This window comes from Carassius gibelio, chromosome B13, assembly GCF_023724105.1.
Source record: "Carassius gibelio isolate Cgi1373 ecotype wild population from Czech Republic chromosome B13, carGib1.2-hapl.c, whole genome shotgun sequence".
Classification (NCBI taxonomy): Eukaryota; Metazoa; Chordata; class Actinopteri; order Cypriniformes; family Cyprinidae; genus Carassius; species Carassius gibelio.
Window position 1 is genome coordinate 19,332,129 of NC_068408.1, and position 14,761 is coordinate 19,346,889.

At 38.7% G+C, this 14,761-nt stretch overlaps 1 protein-coding gene across 1 annotated transcript in view; it reads left to right on the top strand.

Annotated features, from left to right (window-relative positions):
* bmpr1aa (bone morphogenetic protein receptor, type IAa) overlaps positions 1 to 14,761 on the top strand; it is a 23,341-nt gene continuing 8,580 nt past the window's right edge. The window contains exons 1-3 of the mRNA XM_052573534.1: positions 1 to 230; positions 4,784 to 4,920; positions 9,420 to 9,696. Coding sequence (XP_052429494.1) covers positions 9,627 to 9,696 — 70 coding nt within the window. The 5' untranslated portion in view covers positions 1 to 230; positions 4,784 to 4,920; positions 9,420 to 9,626. The remainder of the gene's footprint in view (positions 231 to 4,783; positions 4,921 to 9,419; positions 9,697 to 14,761) is intronic.

The window sequence follows — 14,761 nt, forward strand, 5'->3', positions numbered from 1 at the left end:
TGCATGTTCAGCGCTCGTCGGCAGGGGGCGCTGTGGAGTCGCGTCTGCGGTCAGACAGTGTAGTGCAGTAAGTGCAGGACGCTCTACTGTGATGGTCAGTGCTAGACCCTTAACAGACCTCAATTAGAGTCCATCACGATCACAACTACAAACGAACACTCCTGAGTTATTGGAGAGCGCAATAAACTGACAGAGTATACGGAAATAAGATTTGCTGAAGAATCTTCTCGGTAAGTGTAACTGAAAGTGTTAGCTTGCCAATGCTAAACGCTGTCTCGCGAAAGTTTGTCGCGCTGAATTTTCAATTTTCCACGTAATGTTTTAATCGCGGTACAAAGGCAAAACCGACTGCCGTGGGGTGTTATTATTTTTTTATTACGCAGTAAACAAATGTACGAGGCTTAAAGAGAAAAAAACGATGAGCATGATGCGTTTATTAAAGGATTTTGTCAAGAGATTTCCTCTTGAGTGAAGCGAGTCGAATGATAGCTAGTGTGCTATCGCCGTTAGCAAGTCAAAATACGTTTAAATGTATTCCCATAAATACCAATAAGAACCGTCTTGCTTCAAAGCAATACAGTGTCTTTGTAATCTTATCTTTATGTTTAAAATAACATTAATCTTGTTTTTAGACAACGTCAATAAAAACGTTTGTAAAAGTCCGAGTGAAAAGTTATTAAGGCGACAGTCGCGAAATGCTAGCAACAACTTCCATAATAATTTGACAGCTGTGTGTTGCTTCTAAATGTTTATTTACCTCTCTTATAGAAACTCTTTTACATTTCATGTTTGTTTCTTTCTGGGCTTATTTATATTTTGAATTATATATTCTTGTCATGGATTGTTATTTAACTTCAGGCTGTTTTGCTCACGTATCCTTGTCTCAATGCAAAAAGCTGCTTCTGTGTCATATTGTATGCGTAGGTTTGTGGAAATGTACTACATTTAAATACTGTCGGTTTTACTGTACATTTTGTACTGCTTTCCAGTTTTAGTCTCTCTTTGGGCAATGCCTCTAACCCGCTCCATACAAAAGCTGCTTTTAATTTAGGAGTTCTGGGGGAAGGGGGTCTGCTCTGCTCCTTTACCTTATCAAGGAGGTCAAAAAACAGATGGTAACAGTGCATGTGAAGCCTGGAGCAGAGAGGCTTAGTCTGTGGAAAATGGATAAATTTTATAATTTATAAAATTAAAGCTAAAGGCTCGTAGTATATACGTGCCAGACATCTGTGCATTCCACAGCTTGATGTAGGATCTCTTCTGAAACAAATATCAGTGTCTGGAAGACTGTGCTGAGGAGAACAAAACCTGGGTGTGTTTAATTCTGTCATCATTTACTCACCCTTTTGTGCTCTGGAAGTTTCTGGAGATGTTAACAAGAATATTAGGGATCAAAGTCACCATTCATGTACACAGTAAAAAAAACAAAAAAAATCTCCCAAAATACAGAATCTTTTACTTCCGTCATGCAGGTTTGGAATGACATAGTGATCGGTAAAGGATGAACTAATGTAAATTTCGGGGTGAACTATTATGTTAATAATGGGCAAAACGGTGACCTCTTGAATGTCCTGTTATTTGTGTTGTGTAGCATGTGACGGTGTATTTACAGTAACTGCTAGAGCAATTATTTGTTCAGTCTTACTTTGAATGTTAATTAATGATTAATTGTCGTGCAGATGTGATGGTCATGTGCTTTTCCTCCGAAGTGAATAGATGGTTTAGTGTAGGGGTTTTCACACCTATGAGGCATTTAAATAGTTTTTTAGTGTGTGTGTAAATACCTAGTTTTATAAATCACTCTCTCCCTTTCTCTGTAGAAAAAATCATTTGTTTCTATTAAATTCATTATTATTATAATTATAACCAACCATTTTTTTTTATTATTTAAATCAATTTTTCAGTCTATCAACTACAGCAGGTATTTTATAACTTTTTTAAAAATAAATTTTATATTGTTTTATTAGAATTTTAATTATACACTGTTTTTCTCTAAACATATCCACAGACCCCTAGCAATCCCTTGCAGCCTCAGTACTTGGGGAAAAAAAAGCCTGTTTTACCTCTTATCGACATGTTTATATATTCTATTTGGCTCAGATCTGACCTCACACAATGTGCGAAAATCAATGAATTAATTACTTAAAAGGCTGCGATATCGTACAGCGATAAACACATATGTTTTTCCCATTCTATCTGTTTTTTTAAATATCAGTCAGGCCCAGATTGAGTTGCCCTGGAGCCCTCTAGGAGTGTGTTTCAATCTCAACCGCAGTGCAAGGGATCGGATTGCAGTGAGTCTGTGGCGAGGTGGCAGCGCGGGGAAGAGGGGGTGTGGGGGCGGGAGGGTTAAGAGGCAGTGTAGATCAGGTTTCACATCCCTGCCTGCGTTCCTCAGGCTGCTGCGCCGTCTGAAGTCAGTCCCCCACCCTCCCTGACTCGCTCTGGAGACAGGATGGCTAATCAAGAGGGAAAAACACACACGGCCACCTCAGACCTGGCCCCGAATGTATCACCCAAACCCCCTCGTATAGGTGCTGATGCATCACCCCCACCATTTAGTCATATCATTCTGATCTAAAAGGTGGAAAACTAATCCTAGATGAGCGCGGCCATTTGATACACGCTACTGAGCCTTATTGAACAGACTTTTCTTTAACAATTACTGAAGGCTGTGGAGTCCTCTGTGCTTGTGCTTCCAGTGGCTGAGAGGAAAGTGAGGGAGAGCCATTGATTTCTTTAACTCTTTCTATGCCACTGTTGGTTAGTGTGATGGCAGATCGGATAAAGATAGATTGGAAGAAGCTATGCAGTGGGAGGCCGGTGCAATGCTGGAGAGAGTGGTCTCTGTTTATTCAGTATGCCCCAGCTGTCCTTTAATGGTATTGATCTGCTTTAAATACACTTGGCTATCGGAGTAAATTATTTAGAGTGGCACCGGATAGGGTGAATTCAGTGATGGGCTGGGTTAGTGCAAAGACAACCAAAAAGACTCCGGTCTGGTCATGTAATGAGTCACAATGCTTGTTAACCATATTATTTAGGGGATTTCATTTGGTTGTAGAGACATAGTTAATTGAATTACACGTGCCTGTATTCTTTTTTCTTTTTTTTTATGACATGTAATGCACATCTTGTGATAGCTGTAATGCCCGGAATGCCTTTGACACACCAGGCCTTGCTTATACCAGCAGTTTTCTATTTGTACTGCAACTAGTCTAATTCCACTTGGTGGCAGGCTATAAGCTTTTGATATTGTCTCTTTGTCCTGCTTTAAAAAGCTGATGTTAAAAGAATAGTTTAGTAAAAATAAAATGAAAATGTACCTACCCTCAGGGTATCCAGATTTTTTTTCATCGGATGATATTCGGATAAAATCAGTTGCTCAACAGTGGATCGTTTGCAGTGAATGGGTGCCTTCTAAATGAGAATTCAAACAGCTGATTAAAAAACATCAAAACAATCCACAAGGGATCCGCATGGCTCCTGTCCATCACATAATGTACTTGTGTAATTCATCCATCCATCATTAAGGCATTTTTACTTTAAATGATAGCTTCTGGCCAAAATACGAGCCCTTAATCCATAACAACTCTTTCTTCAGCATAGAAAGTAAAGCAATTTGTTCTGATGAAGTAACAACTCGTATATTTCTTGGATGGCCTGAGTAAGTTTTTGGCAAATTTACATTTTTGGGTGAACTATACCATTAACCCATCCAAGTAACCAAACAGCTTACTTACCTGAACATTAATGCCTTTGTAGTAGGGTCGAGTACTTTGGTGATTTCTGTTCTGTATACAGCAAACAGATGAACAGTGTTTTGTTTTTCCAGCATGTTCACATCCTGCCCAGTTTTCTTCACACAGTATCCAGTTTGGCTATATAACATATAAATATAGACAATGCAAATCAAACCAAAAAATAGCTTGTTCACATTAAGCTTCAACACAGTCACTAAATTAATTATTAATAAAGAAAAAGCCACAAACTTGTTGTGTTCAGAGGTCTTATGAATGGAACGTGGATAAGTTATTTTCCCTGTGTATGCAAGAGATTACATATGTTATGCCAATTCCGTTTAAAGCTGCTGTTATTCTAACAATAACCTTTTAATCTTAATCACATGGTAAATTTTAACAATGTCCAAAAATTAATATTTATTTTATTATTATTGTTGTTGGTTGCTGGTTAGGCTTGCCTTTGTCTAAATGTAACTCACTTTTTGTTAGTACTGTATGTTTTGCATATCTAAATACTTATTTGACTTTGAATTGATAACATTTGCGAATAAGAATACATCTAAAAAACATCTTTTTACTCCCTTTAGTTGCTCTCCTTCATCTCATTCATCTTTTCAATTAAGCGATGTTGTAGGTTCAACATGATGCACTTTAAGTGAAAAGTTATTTAAAGTTCTTTTCACAGATTTCTGAAGTATGAGTTGTTATCATGGATTGACCTAACCTATATGGCAGGTATAGAAACAATGTTTTAGCTGCTTTATCAAATGTCTTTTCACTTGTTCATTCCTCTGGAGTATCTGTGCTTCACCTTTGTTACTACTGTAGATTATGCTGACTGGATAATAAAAATAATCTAGGTGATTTGGTTCCAACTATTAACTGGGTTCTCATGTTACCTTGGTTTAAAGATACAGTCAAATATTTATCACTCTTTTACCATACCATTGTATTTTTTGAATTTATTAAAGTTCGATATCAAAAACATCAAAAATGTAACATACTTTACTGCATAAAAGATTCTCTTCCATATTTTACAGGGTTTTGTGGTACCATGCCAGAATCCAGATGCCATTTGGACATTCAGCCACCTGGATCCGAATGACACCTGTAGCCAACATCCATGCTTACCAAACACTATGCCAACATGCTTCACAGAAATGGATCTATCTGTACGGTAAGGAAACTGCTAAAAAAAAGCCCCTTCTTCTGACATCCACTGCAGTACAAACATCCAAGAAGTGTATTTTCATGTGGTGATTACATGACCACAGTAGATAAAAATGCTACCTACACTAGAGATGACCGGACTGCAACAAATGGTTTCCGTATGTTTAGATCTGGGATTTAATTTTAGAAAAAAAAAACATGTCAAAGTTCATCCATGTGTAGCTGGTTTCCAAGGCACCAGCCCTACTGAGTTTCTCACACACCTGAGGTGCAGACTTATGGTTAGCAGATGCTAAGCTGTGAAATATCCAGAGAGGAATTTTCACAGAGGAAAAATTATTTTCTCTTAAAAAAGAAGTAATTTGGTTAATGATAATGACATTTTTCTATGAAAATATATTGATAAATGTGTCTACCAAAGTTCCTTTAAGTAAAGGGTATCCCAGAGCATTGTCATTATAAGTCTAGAAATGGCTCAAAAATGAAGACTAGATAGAGAGTTCGGTAGCTTCGGTAATTCCAGGAAATTTGTAGACTTTTCTATATACATATTTGCTCCTGTATATAAAAAAAGCTGAAAAATATAATACATTGCAGAATGTCTTTCGGGGGAACTGATTTATTAAGTCTCCATGAAATGAAGATATTTATAAATGATTAATTCATAAATGATGAATTTGTTTGTCCATAGCATAAAAATGTCCTACCTCTTGTGTGAGACATTCCCATTTACGTTACAATAGGGAGGAAAGCACAATAACAAATTCCATTTAATACTGACTCATGATAAACAAGAAAAAGCAATGATAAATAACATTAATAACATACCGTATTTTTCGTACTATAAGTCGCATCTGAGTATAAGTCGCATTTATTTAGAACCAAGAGAAAACATTACCGTCTACAGCCACAAGAGGGCGCTCTATGTCTTCAATGTAGTCTACAGGAGCACTGAGCAGCATCTCTGGCAGCATAGAGCACCCTCTGGTGGCTGTAGACGGTAATGTTTTCTGTTAGTTCATTTCTCTCGGTTCATGTCAAATTAATTTTGATAAATATGTCGCACCTGACTATAAGTAGCAGGACCAGCCAAACTATGAAAAAAAGTGCGACTTATAGTCTGGAAAATACGGTAAGCTGCGTTTCAACCGAAATTACCCAGAACAATTGTACCAGGAACTTTTTCCCACCAGAACTGTTGGTTTCTGCATTTCCACAGTGGTCTAAAGTACTGTGAAGATTAGGCAAATAGTCTGGTGACGTAGGTCTGCCTGTGTTTCTCAATACAAAGTACGCAAATTTCGGACTTGCATCCTTGATAGTTCTGACTTTGCATCAGTAAGCTCCGTGGCTACCGCTATTTTCCTCACTGCATATGTACAATAACATGAAATATGATTTTAACACCACTGCCTCCTTTACTTTTAATTTAAACATATTAATAGCCACAAATATGTAGTTCAGTGAATGTGTATTTTGCCTACATTACAATGAGTAATATGAGTAAAATACAAAATATTATATCAAACATTGTCTCTTTTCATCATTTTAACATATTAATAGAATAATTGAATAAAGACCAAAGATTACCTGTTAAATTTACCCAAAGCTAATTATATTTTATGTTTAACCACTAAAGAGACATCAGAGCTAGCTGTAAATGTCAGAAGGACTAGCCGAGTCGAGACTGCTCTCATCGGTAAACACGAGCACTGAGCTCCCACTGATCACATGGAGCTGATTGTCTCCGAAATCATCTTCAGAAATAAACCTCAGATTTGAGTTTTAAACAACTACATTCTTGCCTGAAATACTTTTAAAACTACATTTCATGACACAATAACAGTAATATTTTGAAAATTATCTGAATAAATAGTGGTTGAAATCACAATGCTGCGTGATCTCAACCAATCAGAATCACTCAGTGCCAAGTCCCGCCCCCGAAAGTTCTGGACCTTTGAAAAAGTACTAACTTGCGAGCATGGACTTTCTAAGGGGCAATTTTTAACCAAGAACTTTATTTAGATCCTGGTTCCTGCGTGGAAACACACTGTGTAGCAGCCCAAAGTCCCTAGTTCCTGGGTAAAGTTCCAGCTGTGGAAATGGGGCTATAATGCTGTAATGATAGATACCAACAGTAATCAAGACACATCAAGCAGTCAGCCATTTGAAATAATTTTGGGGTAATTAGTCCAGTTATAAAGCACAACGATCAAATCTGCTTCTTCAATGAGTTTCGTGTTTCACAGACGAGCTGTTCAGATTTTAGTTAGTCAAGCTGAGTTTCTTAACGTCTCTGCCAAAATGTTCTCAAATTTTGGAGGCTTTGTTTTAGAAATGGTGTCTCAACCCAATACCCCTCCAAGAGGAATCTGGCCGAAGGAGCTCATATTGCACCCAAGTGCTCCACAGATTAACTTTTGTTCTTCTCCTGTGATCCACTGCTGTGTCACTAGTCTTGTGCTACCTTTAAAGTCCCTGCTTGACTTACTCTCTGCGATGCAGCTGCTTGACAGTGATTGGTGTTGTGTCAGGAAGAGATTTGGGACTTCAGTGAGGATGATAGAAGAGAGAGAGTTGGTCGTGGGGCACATCTCAATGTGCCTAAGTATTCTTATGTTAATCCTTTCCTGGGATGAGGCGCAAAGCAGCCAAGCAAACAATGGCAACGGAGCCAGAAAGTCTGCCCTGCAGTCTAGCAGGCCTTGAAAGGCATGTTGGGCATAGAGCCGACACTGAGTGAAGGCAGCCTCCAGTACTGGGAGCCCTGCTGTAAGGAGGGGCCCCAAGAGGGACCAGAGACCCAGGCCAAGGGAGCGGGGGTGAGGGGGAGACAAACACCAGACCACTCTGCTCCTCATGCAGGCTGTAGTTAGAACTGATACGAGAGGCAAAGTGAGATTTATAATATTATTTCTTCTAGTTGTAACCCCTGCCCAAACCGTCTGTATGTTGTTGCAATTTATGTCATTAATGTTGGCTTGTTGACGTGAGGGAACCCTTGAATTATGTTCTGCACATTATGACTCCTTCCTCTGGGATCGAGAGAGATTCATGGTCAAGCATGAAGCCTAAAGTTTACTTTGGCTGACTGCATTCTGTGCACTGTGTGATGTCAATTTTGTGTCAGTGTGGATAGTGTGTGTACAACAGCGCACACGCAAAGTGAAATGTTGAGACAGAAGAGTGCCAAACTCGTCCATCTGTGCCCATCTAGTACACAAAATAAGCAGAATTCAGAAAATGAAGCATAGCCAGGCCTTCAGGTTGACTCCAAAGGTGCACCATAGTTACACATCCCCATACAATACCCCTATTCATTCAGCCTCCTAACATAAATGTATGGCGCCATCAAAGCCTTTCAGAGGGCAAAGCTCCAGGAGCGTCTACTGAAACATAGAGTGCCTTATATATTGCTTTTTAAGATCTGTGATTCTTTTGAAGCAATAATCGTGATAGATGTCCATTCAAGACACATGATCACTGAACTTGTTTTATTTGAAAGTCTTTGAGGTTTAGCAGTAGATTTAATTTGTCTAATATTAGAAGTATAGTAAGCTGTTTTCAGGGGTGTCCTTCTCTCCACACTGTGTGCGTGTGTGCGTGTGTGTGTGTGTCGATCCGATCATGTGATTCTGGTTCTTTCAATACTGGTGGCTGATACCTCTAAACAGTCTCCTGTACTGTGATGCCTCTCTTTCCACTCTTTCTTCAACCATGAATGTTGTGGGTTTTTAGCCCATATTTCATTCCTAAAGCAAAAGACAAGTTGTTATTTTCTGCATCTCGTTATATGATTTCTTCACCTAGTCAGTGTACACTGATAAATTTAACAAATCACACACCGTTCTTTTTTCTAATGTGTTTGAAAGTGATCCCACCTGGTAAGTTGTGAGGCATCATCTTTGCAGCAGGCCTCAGAGCTAGCCTCAGACTCTTGTCTCTGTGTGTAGGTGCCTTCACAGCTATCTTGTCCCCTTGCTTTGAAGAGGCTAGCTTTGTTCCCTTGTTATCCGGTCAGGGATGTGTGAAAGTGGGGCAGAGGTCGGGGCTCTTTGTCCACTTTGGGCAAATCAGAAGTGACAGACACCGGCCCGCTTCGCCACTAATTTGCCCCCCCCCCAGGACAGACTTCGCTCAAGGCCACTAATTGCAGCAAGACGCACAGGCCTACAAGGGAACAGACACATCACGTTATTAACGCTGGAAGGGGCCAACGGGGTAATTGCGGAACATCCTTCATCAAATTATTTGGGCATTTTTCAGCATTCAAGAGTAGCGCCGGCCTGACGGGTTCAGGGGTCAATCCCAGAAAAAACAAGGGGGCAATGATGTTCAGTGCTGCCAAGAAAAATGACAGCACTACTTAATCAAATCTGCTTTTTCCTTGAAATACGGAGTAATTATTAAGCTATAGATGATTTTAGAATTTTTGTGTTTTAACTCGTCTAGAAAGATGCATTGAGACATGATCTGCTCATCACTTTGTTTCTTTTATTATTTTAGTGCCGTGGACCCCATGAGGAGTGATCTCTGAGTGTCTAGTGCCATCATCATCACCCCCCAGCTCTTCCTCTTATTCTCTGCATCTCTTCAGCCATAATCACTACTTCTGCACCTGTATGTTAGTGTTCACTGGGATTCGAGGAGCATAAGCAGCCGTCATCACTGATCTCATCCTCAGCCCAAAGGTTACGACGCCGCTGTTTGACGATGACTCGGCTTTTGTATGTCACTGTGGTTTTGGCCAAAGTCTGCCTGCTTCTGAGGCTCTGTGCTGGAGGTAAGGGTGTTTTCTTTTCTTCACACCTGTGTTCTTGTCTTCATCTTAATTTACAGTAGCTTTAGCTTATATCTAGTGTTGTCACGATACCAAAATTTCAGTATTCGGTACCGATATCATTGAAAATCCACGGTTCTCGGTACCAATTTTGGTACCAAAGCAAAACACAAAAATATGCTTATTAAAAAAAAAAAAAAAACTAAAAACCGATGCCATTCTTTATATTTATTTAAAATTGCGTTTAAAGTTTTTCTACAAGTTATATAATTATGAAAAACAGTAAACAAGTTTCACCCAATTTTAATTTGTCTTTTAACTTATGAAATTTAAACACATTTTATTTTTGCTAAATAAAGGGGATTTGCTATTAAAATTAAAACATGGAAGAAATATTGTGATTTATTTCTTTAAAAAATAAAGTTTTATAAAAATTTTCAACAGTAGTAGCAGTATTACATACATTTTACTAAATAATAATAATATTTCTAGCACAATGCCTTTATGTAAAAATTAACTTTTAGGCCTAATGAATGCATATTTGTCATTTTACCTGAACTTAAGACTGGTGGTGATGCTGAAGATATTTTTGGTCATTGAGGGTTTCTGTAAAAAAAATCGTAATAGATCATATTAATTATTATTAAAAGATAATACTACTACTAATTCTACTATCATACTAATGTATATACAATGCACTATGAATTGATGAGCTGCTGGGTTCATGAATATTAATCACGTTGTCTGCGTTCGGTCAAACTGATTTGCTGAAATCATAACAGGGACGGTACTATTCAACGCCAGCCAATGAAATTGCCATTTGTGCATTAGCTCCGCCCACTACCGGAGAAACCAGTATGTCTTCTGCTTGTTCGAAAATGAAAATGAATAATTCTAAATTAACTCCATTATTTTGACAGGAGAAGACAACAAAGAATAGTTTACATATAGCATGTCGATTCAGCGTGGTAAGACTCTCGCTCTCTCTCTCTTTACATGTGTGAGAAACAGTGCTATCAGTAAAGCGACGGTGAGTCGTGCGTCTTCACAAAGAGTTTACAGAGCATCAAATACAGGTGCACTGTGCGTCCATTGAGATGAACTGAAATGTTCAGATCGATTGATGGAGGGAGAACTCTGAAGCTCAGATGCTGAAATTAATGCAAGCGTCATGCGCGTCAGTCTATGTAGTAAACAAACCCATTCATTAATTCACACAGAGACGCGCAGAACACGGATTCATATTTCAAACAACTTTTGCGGCTTAACATTTACAGATACTGGTCCATATGGAGATTTGATTTGATTAATTTATGCTAACTTTGACAAATTCCATGACTGTCCATATTAAAATGTAAGTTTCATTTTCATGACTGGATTTTGAGATTCCGTCCTCGGTTTCTGCTTCGCGGAAATCATAGCGCTGAACCGGGTTTGAACAGGACCTCGGTACTTAAAGAAACTTGGTACCGTCACATTTACATTTTTTTAGTACCGACTTGGTATCGAAGTACCGGGTCTTTTGACAACACTACTTATTCATACAATATCCATACTCTTATTATAAACCAAGCACAGGCTCAAGCATATAAGTGGCATTCGAACAAGGTGATAGGTGCAACTTCTCTATGCAAACTCTGCTCTGAGATTTGTTATATGAGCAGTCCACATAAATATGATCTCCAGAGCTACTGTGAGAGCTCACCTCAAGCATTTCAATATTTAATTCTGAATGCAGAGTTTATCAAATACTCATTAAATGCATACAGACCCTTTTGAAGAAATTAAGAAATACATAGCGGTTATATGGTAACATAATAGTAATCGAAATTAGCATACAATATCACACAGAATGGCCGTAACTACAGTCTCATGCCACAGGCAATTTAATTCCACAGACAGGACTTTATTTTACAAAAAATAAGAATGCGTTGCTTTGTTTCATGCTGGACAGGGACCACATGTGCCCATCTTAACGTTTCCATATGCTTAATAACGTTATGTTTACTGATGTCAAAAAATACTGATACCTTTGTTTAATAAAAACGCCCTCCCTGAGACAAACTAACTGATGGTTGCCCGCGGACAATCAATGAGCTGTGAAGGCAAACAGCAGCAAACGATAACTCTGAAAGCAGTTTAAAAATTAGTTTGCATTGAAAAGCCTACTGCTTTATATTTTAGCTTACATTGTTTGCTAACATATTTTAACTCTGAACTGCGTAAAACTATACTTTGTTCTCCGAGTTAGAACCCCCTCAGATATATCCGAGGTGTGTTTACTCATGCCAGGGAGTTCAAAAGACGTCTTTCCCGTCATGACTCACTCCTGAACCACGAGCCTCTGAGGGGCCCCCCACTAGAGGAAGCTGTAGAAGTGATCGTTGCCGCTCTCTCTTCCTTTTTTAGCACATTAACCATTTCCTCTATGGCACTTCACAATTGCTAGTTGGTAATAACTATTCCAAACACACTTTTTTTCTCCGGAAATACTTTTGTGCTGTTGATCTTCAGATTTAAGCCCCTATTTAGTAGATTTGTAGATATTGCCACAAGAGACTTGCATGCTTTCTGTTCTACACTGACTATAGAACTTCAGTGGTCTTAAAAAAAATTATTACTTTTTATTCACCTACATTTTTGATTTTAACAAATAAAGCATTTATTTATTTGTTTGTTTTAATGTGTATGTTTGAGAAGTTTTAAATGAATCATATTTAGTCCACACTTGGATTCAACCCATGCCACTGTAGATGAACTCTATTTTTTAAAAGCCTAGTCTTTTATTCAGTTCTGATCAGTTAGTTGAGAGAAAGAAAAGTGGTCTTTTAACATGCCAAGTAGTCAGATTTTCAAACCGCTCAGTTTTCCTTTGGAGTTCGTATTATATCAAACATCAGTCTAATGTCCTTGTCAGTGTATTTTTGTACAGATGCAGCAGAAAAGTAGGAGATGGTTGAAATCTGAGACCGCGTGAAGGCGAGGACATTTGACTTCTCAATGCGCTGTTGTTTCTCTCAGTGTTACAGTTGTGTAACGGCTAGTTAAATACCTCTATAGTACATCTTTTTTACCTTGCTCATCAAATGCACCCCTGAGATGTAATTTCAGGCAGGTGTCTGCACCTCTGAAACATAATCTTCAAGATACAGAGAGGTGACATTGGCGACTGAAAGCCCTCAATTGCCTCCAGTAGTGCAAAGTGCTTTTTTCCCCCAAGTAATTGTGCACTTGTACCTGGATTGAATAGTGAATGAAGTTAGCACTCCTCCTAGGGGAGAAGAAAACGTGTTTTAAATGCAGGCAGGCATTTAATTTAGTGAGGTGAACAAATTAAATGCATGTAAAATTGCCCTAGAAATGACACAGACAATTTATTTCAGTAAACTGACTTAATAACACTATATTTAATTCACAGTCTTCCAAGTTCAATTTCAAGTGGCGTGTGTGAGGATTAATGTGAAGTGGGATGTAGTCAATGAAACAATGCATAGCTGTGAAGAGAAACTGTGTAATTCAGCTTTGCTGTAGACTGAAATCTATTTATTTATTTCATTTTCCTCCCTTTGCTCTTTTTCTCAAGTTAGAGAGAGAGGGTAATGGTGTGTATCTGCTGGAGAGTCTCATTATGGGGGGATGATCTGCCAGACCTCAGACTCCACTGTAACTGGCGGCAATATTAGGCACACATGTGAATGTGGAGGCTCTAATGGGCTCCTCTGACACATCAGTCATCGCCCACAACCAGTCACAGGCCAGCAGTGGACAGAGATTCTTTTCCCAGTCAGAAGGACTGCTTAAAGCTATCTTGAAGGGTTTTGAAGTCCTAACATTGTTAGTTGCACTTTTCTGGCACGCCCATAGATTTTTGTGCAGTTACAATGAAAACCAGATTCAAGATCCTTCAATCCCAAAGTCATTCCTCAAGCACTCACCCTGAGTAGAGAGAATGGAGAAGAGGAGTAAAGAGTGAAGGAGAGGGATCCCTGGGCTCCCCTTTGGGGCTTTGCCCATTTGATCCTTGTCCAGCCTTCTTCTAATGCAAAATTTCCATCTTAGCGCTGCATATCAGTATCTGCCGACATAAAGGGGGACTGTCTCCCTTAGCCTGCATGGGCTCAAGGCCACACAACCTCTTACATTTGCTTTATGACTAGCTCAATTACTGAAATGACCTCATTGAAATCCCTTGCGAGCAGTTGAATCAGATTAAGTCTAGACGGTGTAATTCTTTTTAAGAGTTGATTTTTATAGTTTAGTAAAGTAACATTAGATGGTGTGTTGGATCCACTTAAGTAAGAAAGATGGAGTCTGTCTCCACCCTGAACGAGAGCACTTGAGAGGCTGAGTGCGTCATTTAGTTTGCGGTCTAGAATCGTTCTGATAGACTGAGCGTATCAAAGGTAGCGTCTCGCAGCTTCACAGGCCTTATCTGGACATTTAACTGCTCTGCCTCTATCAGCTCTGTTTTCTCAGGGTGTTTCTCCAGCAGTCTTGTTTGTGTTTTGATCGACGGTTTTGTTAATGTTTCTAGCCGTCTCGCATTTAGTTTTTGACTCCCATAATGCTGTTGGATACGTTGGATACCAACACAATTTCCTCTTTCCACACCTTCAAGATTTAATGTTGTTTTAAGCAAATATTGTAAAATTGTTTTTAATCTGCAACTTTAACTAGAGTTGTTATATAAACAACAGTCATGACTAAAACAAATTATGTCTCATGAACCTCATTACATAATATGGCTTGTGGAGTGTTAAAGGGACGTTTCACCCAAACATTTAATCTTTTTATCACCCTCGTGTTGTTCCAAACCAAAAACAACATTGAACAGCGCTGGCTTTCATTGTTTGAATTAATAACATATTTTCCCAAAATATTGTACAGGACAAAATAAGTTTTATTGGTTTGGGACAACACGAGGGCAAGAAATGATAACAGAATTTTCTCTTTAAGCACTCACAGCATGGTAAAATCCATTTTAACTTTATTAAGTTTAATTGAATATTAAAGTTTTGTTTTGCCGTGGGTCATTCAACGGTTGCAAAGCAAACTGATGTGATATGCT